The sequence below is a fragment of the Wasmannia auropunctata genome, unplaced genomic scaffold (assembly GCF_000956235.1).
Source record: "Wasmannia auropunctata unplaced genomic scaffold, wasmannia.A_1.0 LD335985.1, whole genome shotgun sequence".
Classification (NCBI taxonomy): Eukaryota; Metazoa; Arthropoda; class Insecta; order Hymenoptera; family Formicidae; genus Wasmannia; species Wasmannia auropunctata.
The window spans coordinates 98,791-117,680 of record NW_012026905.1 but is presented as its reverse complement, the minus strand read 5'-3'; the positions used below and the strand labels follow the sequence as shown (position 1 = coordinate 117,680).

General features: G+C 32.9%; 3 protein-coding genes across 4 annotated transcripts; 1 reads left to right on the top strand and 2 right to left on the bottom strand.

Moving 5' to 3' along the window:
• Window positions 1-875: 875 nt before the first annotated feature.
• Window positions 876-3,889, bottom strand: LOC105454378 (platelet-derived growth factor subunit A-like). The gene is made up of 2 exons (XM_011696955.1): window positions 2,802-3,889; window positions 876-2,408 (listed from the first exon to the last, which is right to left on the bottom strand). Exon 1 carries the CDS (start codon window positions 3,419-3,421, stop codon window positions 2,933-2,935), a length of 489 nt encoding a protein of 162 aa, XP_011695257.1. The 5' UTR covers window positions 3,422-3,889; the 3' UTR covers window positions 876-2,408; window positions 2,802-2,932.
• Window positions 3,890-9,278: 5,389 nt separating this feature from the next.
• On the top strand, window positions 9,279-10,674 carry LOC105454377. Of its 2 annotated transcripts, XM_011696954.1 has the most exons (3): window positions 9,279-9,885; window positions 9,970-10,080; window positions 10,274-10,674. In XM_011696954.1, the coding sequence occupies exons 2-3, from the start codon at window positions 10,013-10,015 to the stop codon at window positions 10,617-10,619; spliced, it is 414 nt and encodes a 137-aa protein (XP_011695256.1). In that variant the 5' UTR covers window positions 9,279-9,885; window positions 9,970-10,012; the 3' UTR covers window positions 10,620-10,674. The 2 variants fall into 2 exon arrangements, with proteins under 2 accessions (XP_011695256.1, XP_011695254.1); XM_011696952.1 differs by having other exon boundaries at window positions 9,279-10,080.
• A 615-nt stretch (window positions 10,675-11,289) lies between these two features.
• On the bottom strand, window positions 11,290-14,607 carry LOC105454376 (dyslexia susceptibility 1 candidate gene 1 protein homolog). The gene is made up of 7 exons (XM_011696951.1): window positions 14,324-14,607; window positions 13,899-14,136; window positions 13,385-13,583; window positions 12,476-13,235; window positions 12,173-12,273; window positions 11,931-12,084; window positions 11,290-11,594 (listed from the first exon to the last, which is right to left on the bottom strand). The coding sequence occupies exons 1-7, from the start codon at window positions 14,441-14,443 to the stop codon at window positions 11,388-11,390; spliced, it is 1,779 nt and encodes a 592-aa protein (XP_011695253.1). The 5' UTR covers window positions 14,444-14,607; the 3' UTR covers window positions 11,290-11,387.
• Between the last annotated feature and the right edge of the window lie 4,283 nt (window positions 14,608-18,890).

Genomic DNA, 18,890 nt, shown 5'->3' with positions numbered 1-18,890 from the left:
CTTTTCACACGTCTGCGCTCTAAATCGAGCATACGTATTGTTTCGCTATTTCTGTCTTCCTGTAGATAGACAGGCGGACAAGCGATACAACCAATAACGAAACACGACAGTTAATAACTACCGTGAAAATTAACGTCAGCTTCTCGACATTTTATTTAGAATTAAATGCAGAATAAAGATTTGGCGGGATTGCGCCGAGAAAATTTGCATGGAGCAATATTCGCGATTTAATCTCATTTAAGATGGCCGTAAGTTGGATCTTGAGATTTTATCCGGCCAATAAATTGACCACATGGTACCTCAAGATTGTCTTCAATATATTCAAATATAAGATCGGATTTTTTACGAATACTGGTCTTATAATTTTTAAAAATTATTTCTCGTTAATAAGAGATCTAATTAACATACAGCAACGTACGTTATATATTCATATTTCATCTCTCTGTTTGATAGAAAGAAAAACTGATGGATTTATCAGTTTTTTTTTTAAATAGAAAGAATTAGCCTCGATATTTATAATAATTTTATAATAAAAAATAATATAATATAAAATTTATACTGATTTTTAAATCTAGTATATCATAAAATGTTTTATTTTGCTTTTGTGGAAACTTTAAAGCGAAAAACCATTGAATCAATGTTGCGTTTATTACGAATATTATTGTAATTGAAAAATATTAATCTGAGGAAATTTAGTGAAAAAAGATCGAATTTAAAATTAAAATAATTAAAATAAGATTTAAAAAATAGGTAACAAGTACAGAAATAAATTGTACGAGTTAGTATAAAAATAGCTAAAGCTGTAATTTATTTTTATATAAATATTTTCATTGTTTCACATAAATTAGTCGATATATAAATTAATTAATACAAAAATTAAATAATATTCGAGTTATTAGTTGCTAATTATATGCTACAGGAATACTGTTGAACCCTTTCGACACGATCGATTTACATCGCGATCGCGATTTTCTTTTATTATTTTATTCTACTTTGAATAATTATCTGTTTAATAAATAAATTAATTATAATACGATTAAACGATTAGATTTCTAAAATAGCGCTAAATTTAAAATTGGTATCGAAATACTGTAAAGTGTTCCTTCTTTATGCCGGTTCTGAGCCAGTTGCGATTCATTCACTTCATTTCACTCATTTAATACATAAATTAATTTAAAATAAAATAACTAAAAAAATTATTGTCTATTTACACTTACAGAAGTTGAACTCGTAAAAAATCGTTTACGGTGCAAAAGAAGTCCTTATTTTTTTAATTTTCGAATCCTAAAGTATATCATAATATACCACAATTTTGCGGCACGCGCTTGTACTGAGCTATTTACATACAAACGGCAGTTATTTCCGCCGCGTCTGAACTTTGTTTAACTAATGCAAACTCCGTGTTCGACGCACAAACAGTATCGCACTTATAGCAAATGTATAGCAAAGTTATATTTAACGTGGCTGTTAGCTTCGTGGAATTATTACTTTTATATAAAGATCACGTTGGAAATCAACGCAAATCCGAGCACAGGAAGCGATTAGCGCCGACATACATCTCACTTCGAAACCTCGTATTATCGCTATAAATTGATCTTATCACAATGTCAGTTAAAAGTAAGGCCTAAGTGTCTCTAAAATATTCACGATCACAATCTGAGACAGGTAAAGATATAACAGTTGTCGCTAGAACTTCACTTCGTATGTATAATCACTTGCAATAGAATGTTCTGTGTGTTCGGAGTATACGAGAAAGAAATGTAACGCGGATCACATTATTGAAGGCTTTAACATTATCGCACTTATTATATATGCACTTTTTTGGGATATCCCACGGAGTATCCTGATTCTTACATTTGCATTTATCACACTAAATTGTGTAAAAAAAGTTGGCACGATTTAAATTACGCTGACATTGAAAAATATCACTACGAAGTAGATAAAGATAGTCTGCAAGATATTTATATTTGAAACATATTTCTGTTGACTTTCTGTTGAATAATTGGTTTTTTTTTTTTTTTTCGAAAAACCAGACACCGAATTTTTAAATCCTTAAATTTACCTATTGAAAAATTCGCATTCTTTTTTCTTACTCATCCAAATAATGATTTTTGCATTTCATTTTTGTATTCTTCATGACAAAATCCTTCACAATCACAATCACTTATTAAGCGTCTTTCTTCGTATTTTCAGTCATGTTTTTATTAATTCTTAATTTCTTAATTAAGCTTTGTAATTCAACTAATTTGCACGGTATGAAATATATATACAGTAAAATGTTGGTTAATTTCACTTTATCGCTTCTTATCTCTCACTATCGTAGTCATATAGCCGTAAACAGAGATAAATCGAGTATTAATTGAAGTTTTAAGGAGCTACATCCTAGTCCAATCTGTCGTCAGTCTCAACTACAATCAATTAACATTTATCAGCACTTTATAGGGTACAGCGGAGTAATTTGGATAACTGTAAGCATTTACAAAAATTTCAGAAAATTAAGAGATTTTAAGATACATTTCAATAGATCAATGTCTGATTTAATAAAATGTATCTTAAAATCTCTTATTTTTCCGAAATTCTTGCAAATGCTTACTGTTATCCAAATTATCCCGCTGTACCCTATCAGTTTTTCTCATAACGTTGCATTGCATAGTATTAAAAATTCTTTACGAGCGAATCAGTACTATTGCGTTTTCAATATCCGTTCCACCTTGTGTACACCAGCTTAAAGAATCTTAAAAAAATTAAGTTACGTACAAATAAAAATCTTAGAAAATTAGTTCCAGTCTTGATTGACTAACTTCAAATTGACACTCCACGTTGTTCTTCTTGCAGCACAGCGTTGTCTGTCGAAATGCATGATGATCAGTCAGTTGCTGATATCGAACCACTTGTCTTCCGCCGCGCTGCTGGATCTAGATTACTTCAAGGATCAAAGGATCTGTACACTAGGCGGCTGAGTGTCCTCCCTAGTTCTGTTTTTAGCATTGCTGATCTCGCAGCTGCACCTGTCGTGCTGCTCGATTCTGATCCACACCCTCCTCGTGCTATTCGTCAGCAGGCTCCAGACCTCGACCTCCATATCCTCGTGGTAGATCAACGAGTGCACCGGCCCGCAGCTGAGATCGGGACTGACGCAGCAGCCCGAGTGATTGTCGCACCTCTTCACCACAATGTACACCGGCTGATTCACGCTCTCGCTAGGATTCTGCACCAGATCCCTGAGATTGTAGGCTCTCGACTGGGGCTCCCTGCAGAGGAACTTCTTCGTAGCCTCCATCGCGCGCGGCAGGTGGATCCTCCGCGGGACCCGATGGTGATGACCGCCGTGGTGTGCCGTCAGGACCACCAGCGTCTGATCCACCGTCGTCAGGATCAGAATCAGCAGCCTCAGAAGCGATCCCCTTGGTCTACCTTTCATCGTCGGTTCTAGCCGTAAAGTGAATTCAAAAGCCTTGGCTCTTGCGACTCGGAAGCTCAATCGATCACCAGATCGATTCCTGGCCACAACAAATCGATCGTTACTGATCGCTGAACTTGCAACTTTCGTTTTTTTAAGAACGAAACCACCACGTCTTTAGAAAGATGAAGAATTCTTTTTCTTCTTGGATTTTCTCTTCGCTCCGTTTTATCAATCTGTCTTTTCTTGGATTTTCTTCGCTTTATAGGTATATCTTCGTGCCGCTTTTTCAAAGAAAAAGGATATGTTTGATTTTCTTTCTGAAATATCCTTTTTCCCTCTTTCTTTCCTTCGAGACTTCGTTCCTTTTGAGAAGCAAGGAAATCACGTGGTAAACTTCCGGCTTTTGAATAGAGGTAAGCTTTCGACGGACGGGAGAGAAGAGAGACACGGGCACCAAGTATCGGCCGACTGAGATTTTCCCTGACACACGAGTATTTATATATGGAAGAGCTTGCACACGCATGCCTCACGCGAGAACACGCGTAAAGTCCGTATCGCGCGTGCCTTCCGCGATGATTCCGCTTTATTGTGCAACCGTTTCACGGGCGAGTTTGCAGCCATTGCTGTTTAACCCTTTGCACTTTGAATAATAATTGTCGCAACCGGTAATGAGTCTGTCAAGTATATTGATATTGTTATAATGAATGATGTAATAACGTAAGGAAATAAAATAACAATGGTATACTGGTACCTATAGAATCAATAATTTATTTTTTATATTAATATTTTTAATACAATTCTGTTATAAAACTATTAAATATTTTTTTAATAATAAATTGCTAGTTAATTTTTTATTATGTTAAAAAAATGAGCTAAGGGAGAGAATTTATTTCTCAACTTTCCAATTTTTACTTAGCATATCTTTATTATCATTTCAAAAATTCCTTAAGATAAATTTCATTGGAAATTAACTCAAAGATATAATTACGTTATCCATTGGCTCTTTAAAATTTAGTTTGTAAAACAAATCCTTGTTTTTAATTGCTTACATTGCGTGTATTTTAAAATGATCGCCGACATTTTTGCTAAGAAAAAAGTTACTCTGAAAATCTATTATGAAAAGAATTTCCAATTTGGATTTGAGATATATGAAACTTTGACTTATTTAATTTAAAAAATAATTGGTTTTAATAGCGTATATTTTAATAATAATAAATAATAATAAAACGTCATATAAAATGTAGCCAGCGATAATTGCGACGATATAACATAATAATACATAAAAAAATATATTTTACATTTTTATAATCGATGAATCAAATAATGAGGCGAAAGTTCCATTTCTCCACTTTTACAGGAAGTTAATTATTATGTGGCTAATAATTCGGAATATTCGTGCGACGTTAATTCATTTACTGCTGCGTTTCTGCGCGGACGGCGGTCACGCTAAAAATCATCTTTCGCGGCCGAGTGCTTCTAGCGACGAAGGCGAAATCATCTCCTCGCGAATGATTATTACTTCGAGTATTTCGGTTGCTTCGTTGACTTCCACGAACCGTAAAATGCCCTTTTTCTTCGTTTCACACGGAAAAAGCGGAGCTACTTGTCGTTCTTCGTGGAAGCCTTCTTGTTATTAATGCTAGAGAGTAGAATGCTAGAAGAGAGTAAAGCGATCATTGCCACGTAATTCTTTAAATTTTAAATTCTTTAGCGATAAGAGACATAATAATTGTACTTCCTTCATTACAAAATTGCAAATTTTACTTATCATGGTGAAACTTAAAAAAATTCAATATTTTTCAACGCACTTCTCTCTTTCTCCCTCTTTTTCTTTCTCCCTTTCAATATCTGTTGATTTAATAAGTTATTAACAGTTTAATAAAGATTTAAGTTACTTAAATTATTTGTACGTATTTTCCTCTTTGGCTTCTTTCCAGATTAGTTACTCGCTAACTTGTTCTACGAGAAAAATATAAATCCTCGAGAAATCAGAAATCAAAGATGTGATAACGTACCACCACGTGCGTCGTCTTGACAGGTGAATAACCAAATGCAAAAAGATTATAAATTATTATCACGTTCATTTTCTCAGTAACGATGAAAATAATGTGCAATGTCTGCGATACATTTGCATTTCAAAGATTTTTTTTACGCAAATCAGCTATTGACTATCAATGTGCATTTAAATAGTCTTTTGCAACACGGCTTTCGTCTACTAGATTCAAGGTTGCGTCGAAGAAGCAGTCCGAACTTCATTAATAATGTAGGCAAATATTATACTTCCTGTTTAATATATTACGTTTATATTACGCTAAGTTATTACATAAGTGAATACATTAAATATAAAATTATTTTATGAATTATTATTAAGCCTGATTACATAAGTTACATTATAGATCTGTGCAATTTGGCGTACGTTATTTTCTTTTACATCAAGATCAAATTTAAGTTATTTTTTGCCCAGGACGAGATCTAGTCTCTTGGAATTTATATTAGAATAGAATGAGGAATTTCTATACCTTTTCCGTTTTCTTCTTCTCGGGAACTAGTCTGAGATAGATGACTCAGACAGAATAAATGTACTTCCAGTGAATCTAATATTTTTTATTGTCATCGTACCGGTTAAGTTTCTCTAGAATATGCTTGGCTATAATTATGTATGCGGTGCGGCGCCCACAATCGGAGTTTCTTATTGCTCAGGCGCCACTTGATCAGAAATTATATGGACATATGCCAAGCCATGTGTTCACAGCGTCGTGAATTTATTAGTTATTTTATCAATTTATGTATATTTATTATTAAAAAATATATAGGTATATGTATTGTCTCTCTTTCTCTCAAATTCTTTATAGTAATGATTTTATTTAATTCATCGGAAAATAAAAATTTATTATAATTTACGGTATTCTTATTAATATTTTTTTTATAAATCTTTTATAAATAATAATTAAAAAACAAGATAACTATGTCTATTTTATATATTGAAGATGTGTGCACATGTATATCTTTTATATTAATATATATATATATATATATAATTAAGTCATTTAAAAATAATTAATTTATAAATACATTATCTCTGTGTACAGATCAATTTTCTAGTTGAAAAACTAATATATATAATTGTAATCAAATAATATTTCAAATATTATTTATTAAATTTGTTAATATACACAATATTATTATATTATATTATATATATATATATTTGTTAAATAATGTAATTATATATAAAATCTGAGAAGATTAACTTTTACACAAGTTAACGCAAGAGGTTGTAAGGTCATTTCGGTGCTGAAATTTTGTATTCATTGTTGGACTTATGAAGCGTTCTCCGTGCAGTGACGTAGGTGGGAACACCTAACTAGCCGAAGAATCTCCTTTCCTTCATCGGGGGTTTCCTTACTGCTGACGTCATTCATATAGCGTGCTCTTATCCTGTATATTAATTTCGCGTGCAAATGATAGATTATGACATTTGTCTTTCAAATCATTCTTAAATTATGTCGCTAAATACCTAAAAATACACATCAGTATCGAATGTTAATTAGATAAACAATTTGCTATTCTTAAATGCTCTTTGAGTCTTGAATTGTTCCAAGTGGCTTTGCTGATGACTATAATTTTTGCATTTAGGAAGAGCCCCTAGATGAATTCAATTTCCATAAAGTTTTCGCACGTACTGTCAATTAAGTTACTTGTTATACGTAAGAATGACGTATTGTCAGCGTCATAGTTGTTCGAATACCATTGACGTATTTAGGTATCACGGATGAGTAAAACTTCCTTCCTGTCTTATGCAACTCATTGACCAGTCTGCTGTTCCAGAAATAAAACGTGATACGGTCTATTTTATAATTACACGAAATGATTAAGCTTGTGTTTCAATGAACTTTGCACTTTGAAGCTCCTCTAAGATTTTTCTATGGTAATAAAGATGACTCGCAGATTTAATTGATCGTCATTAAACACCATGACTCTCAGTTACGATGATTTTTCACGGGTACTTTGGCTGTGCTTTGGCAATTAGGTATTCATTAAAATTACTTTTACAATAGCTTTAGCTCTTTTATTTTATTTCTAATTTTTTAATTTAAATATCGTGCGTTTAATTAAAAAAATAGGAGAAATAAAATATGTCGATTTACACCATATATATGTAAGAGATATTATATTAAATTTATCCCATGAGTCACTCTCGACAACTCGATGACTCAATCTTTGAAATATTGACCTGCACCAAAGCGGTATGAATTTCATCATGACTTTCGATGACCCACTCTCGTTCAATCTGCGTAAGGAATTTTAATTTGTTTCCTCAATCTATGTGTGACTGTAACTCACCTTATTGTCACAATTGAAACAATTGACAGATTTTATTAAATTTGATATTAGGTTTCATATTTTAAATACGCAAACAATAAATTACATTGTAGCAGATTACAAATGCATTAATTTATAAGTTTTGGAAAGTAAAGTTAGTTTTAGGAAGTAATATATTAATGATTTTTCTGCAAAACTATTTTCTTTTGCAAAAACAGTTTACTTACTTGAAGAAAAGTAGAATGCAAATTATATTTAGAGATATTTTATTCTCTAATTTCATATATTTGTGTAATAGCATTTAATTATTATTTATACCTATATTTATTTTTATATTTGTTTTATGTACCTATTCCAAAATTTTCTAAAGCAAATTTGTATACAATACAATAAGAAATCAATTACAATAGCTATAATTATTCGTGCGAAATCTTCCTTTATAATTTTTTTACTTATTTATCGAGCTATGAAATTATTACGGAATTTGCGTTTACAAAAATAATTAAGAAAAGGAGTCTTTAGAATGCATCTTAGAATACGACTAGACGCGACGTAGACGCTTATGTATTACTGCAACAGATTATATCTCAGCATAAGCCACAAAGCCAATAATTACTATCCCAGGTGATTCCCGTTCGTAGAAATGAATGATATTCTCTTGGTTTTTTGTGCTTGAATCATATATGTATAAAAATAGCGGTGTGATGCTTTCTTTTCATTATTGCCTCTATTATATTAAAAATAAATAAAAATTAATTTGCATAAATTAGAAATAATTTTCATGCATTTATTTTTCTTCACATTATTATAATATATTAGATCCATTTTTTTAAAGACATTTTTCACAAACATTTTTACCTCAAAAATTATTTTAAAAGAAGAAAAGGGAATTAATTTTTACTTAAAAATGAGCATATAAAAGTATAGTCTTACAATACATATTTCTTTGAGACGTCCTAAATATATTCAGAGGATGTCCTCTACAATCCCAGGAGCTCGGATAAAGTGTGCTGTTTGGGTTTTTATTACAAGCGATATAAATTGAGTCAATTTAACTGAAAAATTGTAATATTATTTAATATATATTAAAAATATGTTGTAAAATTTGTAATGAGACGCAGCTTATTTGAGCTTGTTGATGCTACAATACCAAATTAAAACATTTCTTTTAAGATTTTCGATTATCTTTAAATTAAAAACGTGACTTCAGTTTATTTCTCTGTGTATTTCGTATACCTTCATCCCAAACCAGGTGGTCAGATAGAGAGGAAAGAAAACAGGAAGAAGAAAGCACTCAGGAGATGAAGGAAATGAAGCGAGAAGGAGAAAAGTCACGCGAAGCACTCTTAGTAATTACGGTTATTTCGAAGAGCTTCTCGGAACGGTTAGATTGATCCCTCCTCAAATCTTCTCCTCTTACCGGGAATTCGCAGGAAGAATCCCTCTCCGCAGAGAGAAATCGAAGAGCAAGTGGCAACGGGAGAGAAGAAATCGGAGAAGGGAGGACGAGGGTGAGGGAAAAGCTGGATAACAGTTACGTATATACACAGAATGAGAGAATTCTGATCGCGCAGAGCTTGGCGATCGTTTCAGTGGGTATCTCTTCAGTGCAAGCATCGTGAAGATCGAAGAACAGATCGAAGAGAATTGGCCTTTGGAAAAAAATCGATTGCGTATTAAATTTATCGGAATAGTTAATTAAATATTTCTGCGGAAGAGAAGAGATATTTCTGGGAATAAAACCTTGGCTGGAAGAAAAAATGGAAGTGTGTTAAGATTAATTTAGCTGAGATGAATGTTGTGTTTCGAACCGACTGAAAAAAAGATTAATCTTTTCTTGCTATTTAAAGAAAATTTGAGCTTTCACTTTCTGGGATTCCATACTTTATTCACTCTTCGATCCAAAGTGAAAAAGATTCAAAAATCTTAGAGATCTAACGATTTCTAACACTTGAAGTATTTCTGAAGTTGCTGTATTTTAATTTGTGCTTAATTTAAAAAGACTATTTTGCTAATAAAATTATATATTCGGTTCTCTTGAAAGAATATATAATAAATCGATGAAATAAATTGAAGAACATTTGGAAAATGTTGTGATCGCCATTCAAGAAACTTGGTTTTATTGAGCAACGATCGAGCATTATTGATTAGTTTAAAAAGTGTGTTTTGTTTTATAAATATATTACCAGTAATCACGAATAAATTTACTAACTTATATTTATTGTTATTAAAAAATACTCAAGTGACTTAACAACTTGTCCACTTCGAGAACTTTACATTTCGAAGATGACGAAATTTTTGCTATTGGTAATCTGCATTCAATTTGCATTAACTGTTGTCGGCAGGCATCACAGGTGAGAAAATAATTATGTAATCAGATTTTTCAGTTTCTTTAAACAATCACTTACCATTTTCTTTTGCTTTATCACTTATTTTTTTACTTTACCTTTTTTCGTTCTTTATTCCAATTTTTTTTACTTTCATTATTTTTTTTTCTTTCCGTTTCCTAAGTTTTGCAGTCACGTGTACGTTCTTCTCGTTCCATAGGGATAGCGATTTTTTGAGCCACGTGCAGATGGTGCACCAATTTCAATGTTCGCTGCCCCAACCAAGAGCGATCGCAGTGGAGGATCTCTTGACCGTGGGACTTGGGCCTGATGAAGCTTTCTATCCCGCATCCACGGTTCTGAAACGCTGCGCCGGATCAGGCTGTTGCCCTGATTCCAAGCAAATCTGTGCCCCGACGGAAACCAGGAACGTTAGCCTCGTCTTCATGGTCAGGCATCGCATCGATCAACAACGAGATCGTCATCATGAAGTCATCCATGCTGTGGAGCACACCAAATGCGCCTGCCTGGATAAAATTCTGGCCATAAAAAATTCTAGGTTTTAAAAGAAAGAATTTTGAAGCAACTGATAAATTAAAATGATGATTATTTTATTCGAAAGATTAGAATTGTTTTTTTAAAAAAGAACTTCTCTTTCTCGATATTGAAAAAGAAATTTATTTTCAAATTCTTATTAATTTCTATTAAATTTTGATAGAAAATCGAAGGATTATGCATATAGAGCGATCCCGAATCTTTCTTCCAAACGTATTTGGATGGATATTTTGGAATTGAATAAAAAAAATTCGTTTATCTTAACAATTTAAATCAATTTTTCATCTTAGAATCACGTAGAGCTAAGATTAATTAAGTTAAATTAGATGTTAAATTGCACTAAAATAGATTGTAGTTCAGATTATATTTTGTATGTGTAAGGCGTAAGCATTTATTATAAACCTTGGCAAACAGAAATATTATGTTTGAACGTCAAAAATATATGAAAGCGAAATAGATAGACGTTTAAAATCAAGATTACGGAATTAAAAAATAAACTTTACGCCGATATTGTCTTTGTTTTATATATAAATTTTAAATAATCATAAGATTAAAAAATACTCGGTAGAGAATAGATGTTGGTACGATAAATTATATTAGAAGGAACAATACTTTTTTATAGATTTTAAATAAGCATTTTACATATCCTATTACATTTTAATTACTTATTGTACGTATCTTATATACATTTAATCAACTTACTGCAAGCAAATAAATTAAGACATTTCTTAAATATAAAATTTTTACGAGGAAAACATTTTAGAAAACCCCAACTATCCTTATTCTTGTATATTAAAATACTGTCTAACGGCATAAAGATCGTGTTTAATACTCTTGTTATTCGGATCTAGTTTCAAGGCAGCTTCTAATTCGGGGATTCCATGCTGCGGTGCAGATAATTTGCAAAGCGCAGCACCCCGACGAGCATGACACTTTGCTCGCGATACTCTGTTGCTTTCGCACTTTGGTTCCATTAGTTCCAGTACCTATGGAAACCTCTTTTTTAATAATTGCAATTGTTCATACACTTTGTTTAAGTCGAAGATTAAACATTGAAAGATCGAAACTTTTCTATTTTATACCCTCTATTTTAAAACTATATGTTGAACTTGTCTGACATATAATATACACTTATAATTAATTTTATATTCTCATTTTATACATTCTCATTTTATTTTTAATTTTAATTATATTTTTTTCATAAAAAATTCTTTTTAATTTTTTATTATTTACATCATTGTTTTTCTAAATTTTTTTTTAATTTAAAAAATATTTCTAGAAAATATTCTATATATTATAGTATTGATTGTAATTTCCATTACCTTAGAACAATCATCAATACATCTGTAATAATTTCCAAGCGCAAAATGTGCAGCAGATCTGTTCACATAAAGTGCCGCCAGCTTGTCGCTGATTTTTATTCCATGTGTATATGCACTGATGGCAGCTAAATAATTCCCCGCTTTGAAGAATTCACTGTGTCACGCAAAATAATAACAATTAACGCGCAAAAATAATTAAAGAGTTAAAGAATATGCGACAAAGTGCACGTTCGCCAACGTACTCGCCCTTGTCTTTCAGCCATTGCGGATCCTGTTCTTCAGGACGGAGATCCTCGACAACAAATCCTGTTTTTCTTCTAGCTTCCGCTTGCTTCGAGAGCCACTAAAAGCAGTGTTCGAAACATATATCTATATATATATGTATATTAAAAATAAAATTGTGCATAATCGAATTAAAACGTCAAGTTCAAATCGTCGCTGAAAAGAAATTATATCTAAAAAAAACTTTTTTTTCTCGTATAGAAAAATTAATCTTTATAAAATTTGTAATAAGATATTTATCATAGAATGTACAATACACATACTTCCTGTTCTTCAATGAAGGCACTCTCTCTTGCCGGAGTGGGAAAGGCCCGTTCAGAAAAAGTCACATTAATCGTTCCACCTCTTCTAGGTAGTGGAACGGCCTTCGTAGGCTCATCGAATATTTGATTTATTTTGGGATATCGACCCTTCAATATTCTGTCAATCAATTCCTGGCCTGGTCTTTGCTTCTCCGTCTTCTTATAGAATTTTTTCAAGGATTTCTGATTCATTTCCTTAACTAAAGGCTTCGTTGAAGATTTGGAGGCTGTAATCTCGTCATCTGATTCGGAATCTTCAGAACAACTTGAACATTCATCAAAATTAAAATCCCCGCTCGGATTTCTTGTTGTTTTCCTTATTTCTACATTCACTTTTTTGCCGATATTTTCATTGAGAATTGTACCTTCTTTTAAATTCGTCCGATCGATTGATTCTATTCTCGGATGATGTTCAATTATTGATACTTTTTCCGAGTGTTCTTCAATATTTGATTTTGCTTTCAGATCTTTCTCGATACTTAATGATTCGTTCGTATTTTCTTTAACAATCAGATCTTTCTTTATGTCTTCTTTAATAATTAATTCTTCTTTCATGTTTCCTTCGGTTGAATCTTTCTCGGAGTTCTCATTAACAATTAATTCTTCCTTTAATTCTTCTATAACTATGGATTCTTGTTTTTCTTCTATTTCGATCTCTTTCTCGTCAAGTTCTCGAGATTTTATGATGTCAAGATTATCCTCGAACCACTGAAGTGGAGGCCTTTCAGAAAAAATCTTCGATTAAACATAAAGTAGCTGACTTAAATTTTTCTACAAATTCGTGTTTTCCAAAAATATTATTTATATCTTTAATCGTTATTATTTAATCAATACTTCAAAAAATCTTCATATCTATTTTCAAAACGATACCTATACGCCTTTCTATTTTTTTGCACTTTGCCGGGTATATCCTGGAGGAAGGGCATTTCCGCATTTGATCGCCATTCTTCAAGATCCTGCATTGCAGCTTTCCGATGACAGTCTTTCAAGTGCTCTATTTTATTCAATATATTCGTATCCACATTGATCTGTATTTTTACCGCTTCTTTTTGCAGATTTTGAAGTTTTTCTACGGAATAGTGGCGCGTTTTTCATTTTTATTTCTCAAACAAAACTGTAGTTTTTTTAAGTTCTATTGTTGTAGTTTTCCTCATGAGTTCAGTACTTATAAAATTATATACATAAGTTATATATGTGATTTATATTACTTTATTATTATATAATATTTAATTATATAATTTTACGTGTGTAAAATATAAATATAATTATACCTTTTTCGTCTCATTAATTATTCTATACAACTTCTCTACAACTTGAAAAAATGGACATTTTTTTTTATCTGTTCATATTATTAATATAATAATATTACGAATGATCTTTATACCTTTCTTGAGTTTTGCACGATTTTCCAAAACACTTTGAGCTTTCTCTAAAATTCGGTTTCTAGTATGACACTTTTCACTCTTGTTAATGTTTTCCGCCTCGAGACTCGGCCAATCGATAGCCACGTTCGCTTTTTGCAAAGAAAAAATAGCTTCGGTGTCCGTCAAAGTACATTCACTCTCCTCTTCAAGCACGTTTTCCCACAGAAATAATTCCAAAATAAAAGGCGAAAAGCTAATCTTCAATAAGAATTGATTATGTCATTGGTTAAGTGCTGTATTTTAAATATATTAATATAATAAAATTAAAAAATTATATCTAGAGAAAAGTTCTGAATTTAAAGAAAAGAAGAAACGAAGAAGAGATATCGCAATTATTTGAGTTCAAAAATATTGTTTTGAATGTTGAGAACAAAATTCTAAATACCTTTACGTAATTATCCATAACGAATAAATCCACATTTTTAGGGCGACCTCTCAGAGGCACGTGAATTATTATTCTTTTATCCGTCTGTCGCCACTGATAATCTTTTATAACTATCGCCATAATCGAAATTCAGATTATCGCAAACAATTCATTCGAATCGATGCAACTTCTGTTCTCGTTCATGTTGTAAAGTCTTACATAGCGCTGTGTAAAATATCGATCAAACAAACGTATCTAAGCAACCGCAAAGGGAGCCTGCCACTGATCTATATTACCTATCTATAGGGCCTGCAGATTATTTTAATAACAGTAACATGATAAATGTGTATATTTTTAGACGGAAGAATTGTCAAAAATTATTCATGTTATTCTCTTACGTTAAATATTAAAAGTAAAGAATGAAACTCAAATTTTATTTACTGTACGAATTACCTTTAATTAAAACGTTCAAGAGTATTTGTTTGACAATACTTTTCGTAGACATATTAAAAAGCTGCCATTTCGCATGTACCTCCATGATCATCTTCATCTCTCTCTCTCTCTTTCTTTCTCTCTCTCTCTATCGCTTCAATCGTCTTCACCCTCGTGAACAATCCGAAATCAATGGAAACGTGTACATGTGTACATGACTCAAGTCACACGCGATCTGACAAAAGCGAGGAAAGATGCATGCTAACGTTTTTTTTTTTGGGGGACGAAATGTTATCGAGATATTTTAAAGCTCAAGATATTTATGATATAAAATCAAATGTGTGTTCGCTGCCATTCACGACTCAATCATGCTAAGGGTTTTCGCCACCCACTCCGAGGGGTCTTAATTTTGTGCGATGATTAAGAAGAGAGATGGCGGGATTTGTTTCTAAAAACTTCTACTAGACTCTTCTGCGATTAATCAGATCGTGTGTGAGGCGCTTCTCGTAGTTACCTGGCTAAGTGATTCGTTGAAAATTGGCTATATAACTTATGATAATTCAGTCAGTTTTGTGAAAGGTCCTTAAGGAACGGAAACACATCCAGGACTTGAGGATTAAAAGAAATTGAACAAAAGGATGCAACGATCCGAACGTATCAACTGCTTTAAGATTAAAAGCAATCGGACAGCAATCAGCTGATCAACTAAAACATTTTAAAATACAAAAATTTAGAATGTCTCAAGATAAAAAGGATTCGGGGTTTTTTAAAGTTACATGAAAATTAAAATACAACAAATTTATAGCTCCGAGATTCAAGGATCCGAAGTTACGAAAATGCAAGGTTCTAAGGATTAAGAGGATCAGCGAACTCAGAAAGGAAGAATTCGGTTTCAAGAACGCAGAACACATTCTGTCCTAGAAAAAAAAAAACTAAAATTTCAGTTCAAAATAAATCTCAGAAGATTTAAAGATACAAAACTAGTCTTAAATTCCGGGAATTCAGGGATCTAAAGAACGAGAAAAGATCCGATTTCTTCGGAATATCCCGAGGACGTTTACTTACAACGCGCGAAAAATCCTCAAACCTCAGGATTTAAACAAAACAAAAAAAGTCTTCAGTAAGCGCATAATTAAGTATCTCCCCGAAGGGAGAGAGGGGGAGGGGAGGGGAGGGGAGGGGAGGCGAGGGAGAAAGAAGCAAAAAGATTTCGCTACGGATAATAATCGAAGTGCAGGAGGATCGTTCCACTGACGTTCTCACCGATATAGCATAACCGATACCATATTACAATTCTTATAAAGAAACACGGACGATTCATTCCCGCAGTTCGTTGTGAGTGTAACAACAAAAACAACAAGTGTCGCGTGTCGCGATGTCGCCAAGTAATGCGGACTTCTCTAATGGAGGACTTCTATTGAGGATCTATCATAAAAATTCAGAGCTGATGCCTCGTGGAGTAACGTTATGACACTGTAATCGCTTCCCGTCGCTCCGCGACTCACACACGCACACACATACACACACACACGCACACATACATATTATAATTATCTCACCGGTTACAGTCATTCGTTATTAATCGTATTTCAGTACATATGTATATTTACACGCTACGCGCCCCGAAAAAGTTCAACATTCCCGACTGCTCGCGACGAGGCGTTTCGCAAATGTTGAAAACGGGGCGCGAAAAATTGTTCAACGTTACTATAAATAAGTACGCTCGTCGTCCTCCCTCCCCCCCCCTCCCGTGTCTAGCGTGGGTTCTCTGCTCGCTCGCTCTCTTTCTCTTGGCTTCGGCAGAGCGCCCGCTCTCGCTTGCGCGCTCGAAATCCCCTCTCGTGCGGGCGCCGCGGCTCTCGGCTTCGCGTTCTATCCGACGTGGAATGTCATTGGATCTGTCGCAGAATTTACAGCGACTCGATTTGAGTCGATTCGCGTGTACGACTTCGACGATTGAAGGACTTGTCCTCGAGGTCTGTCGCGAGCGTTTTTGACGATTCTGTGGGAAACACAAGGGAGCGGAGAATGTGCACAAGTCTCTCGACGTCTCTCCTGACTCGGTGCGCAAAAAGGATTGCCTTTGAGCAAATTTGGAGTGAATAAGTATAAATTACGAAGAGGTGTCCCTTATACAAAGTAACATTATAGCAAAGTCTGCGAAGTTGCGGGTTGTCTCTGATCAATTTTATCCCGCTCTCTCGGCTAAGTCGACACGGTAATTGATTTATTGCAATGAAATATTCATCATGAAGAATCTTAATCGCAGAGAACACGACGATATGATATTATTAAGTATGAGGAAAAGTATTACGAAGTCTATTGCTAGCAATAAATTACAATTTTTCATACGCATACATTATGTATATTAATCATGTATATGAATCATAACTCCTTATTATTCAATAATAAAACATTATTAATATTCGAATTTATATTCAACATCAATTTTAATTAAAAAAAAAAAAACATCGATTAAACAATATACGCTAATGTTTAATATCTATCATTAAAAAATATCAATATCGATATATCTCATTAATAAACTGTGCGTATATTAATTATTATTGATAAAGTACGCGGGATATAAAAACCGCTTCGTGCTCTTAAGCACTTCGGATAGACTTTCGTATTCTTATAAACTTCTACAGAGTGGTCCGTCATTTTTTTTTTTCCGACCACAACGCAAAATGCCATAATTGTTTAACAAATAACAAAATTGTTTACACATTGGCAATTATGAGAGTTTCATAACTTAAAACTACTTTCAAAGTCCATCGTAATTGATCAGAGACACACCCATTAACGAGTAATATAATTAATTAATAATTGACGACGCGTTGTTTATATAAAATTGAAGAAGACGACGTAAGATAACATTTGAACGTTCAACTTGAAAGATCAATCCTTATCCGTGGAAAAAGCGTCGTTAAACGCGCGTAGAAATAAATATCGGAATAATCCTTATGTGGCTATATATATATATATAATATATATAAGTATGTATACTATATATACGTACATACAATTACAAAAGAGTGTATTTAAATGACACGATGTTTTATTACACATGTTCCGCGTTCTAGACGATCCATCCAGAATTGGAGAGCGGCTCGCACGATTTTATCTCCCTCCCCTCCCCCCTCTCCCCCGCCCGTAAAAGAACAGCGTTCGTTAAAGCGAAAATCGCGCAGCCGCCCAATTCACACGCACATTTAGAACACGATCGTTTTCAGCTAAATTGCTAGAGTCTTTACACGCATTCATACACACGGACAACACACACGCACACGCACGCTTGCACACACTTTTAAATAGTATCAATAACTGAGGAAAAAAAATACTTAATAGCGACAATATAAGTATGGCGACAACAAGTAAATGCGGAGGCGCAATACATGGGCCTCGTTCAAGGAAACAGATTATGATTGAACGGAAGCGGAGTATCTCGAAGGAAACGCCAGGATATACTGGGTGTCCCAAAGAGGCGCGATTTAAGTTAGCTAGTGTTAGAAATAAATTATAAATAATTTCGACTAACGTAGGAGTTATTTCGTGTTGTTACGTTGCTCCCAATTTTACTCTTAGAAAATAATTAAAATTAATCGTAAGGTTAATATAGCTATTCATTTCATCAAGATTAATTTAAAAATTCATCAAAAATTGATTATTAAAACAATAATCCAGATTAAGATTAATTTCTAGCGATATTAAAATGTTTCCTCGTAAGGAAATGCCATTTGTGATCGTTATTATTAGTTATTTCAAATAATTCACGTAATCACAATCAATTAAATACGTATAAGTAATTTTGTAAATTAATACTATATACGGTTTAATACTATCATTTCACACGATTAAGAATTATTTGAAATAAATATAATTTGTAAATATGAATTATTTAATACAATCGTAATTTTAATTACCTGGAATCAATTAAATGAATTAATTATTATCTGGAATTAATTAAAGGACAGTAAAGTAAGAGAGAAAGAAATCCAAAAAGTGTGTGTTAAAATGAAGCACAAATTAGAAGATATGTCTATAAAACTTCTTTCACCGTCTTGATGAATACATGATGCTATTTTATATAGGTTTCTAGGTGACACCCTGTATGAAATGGACGGCGTCATTTTCCAGTTTCGACATTTATTTC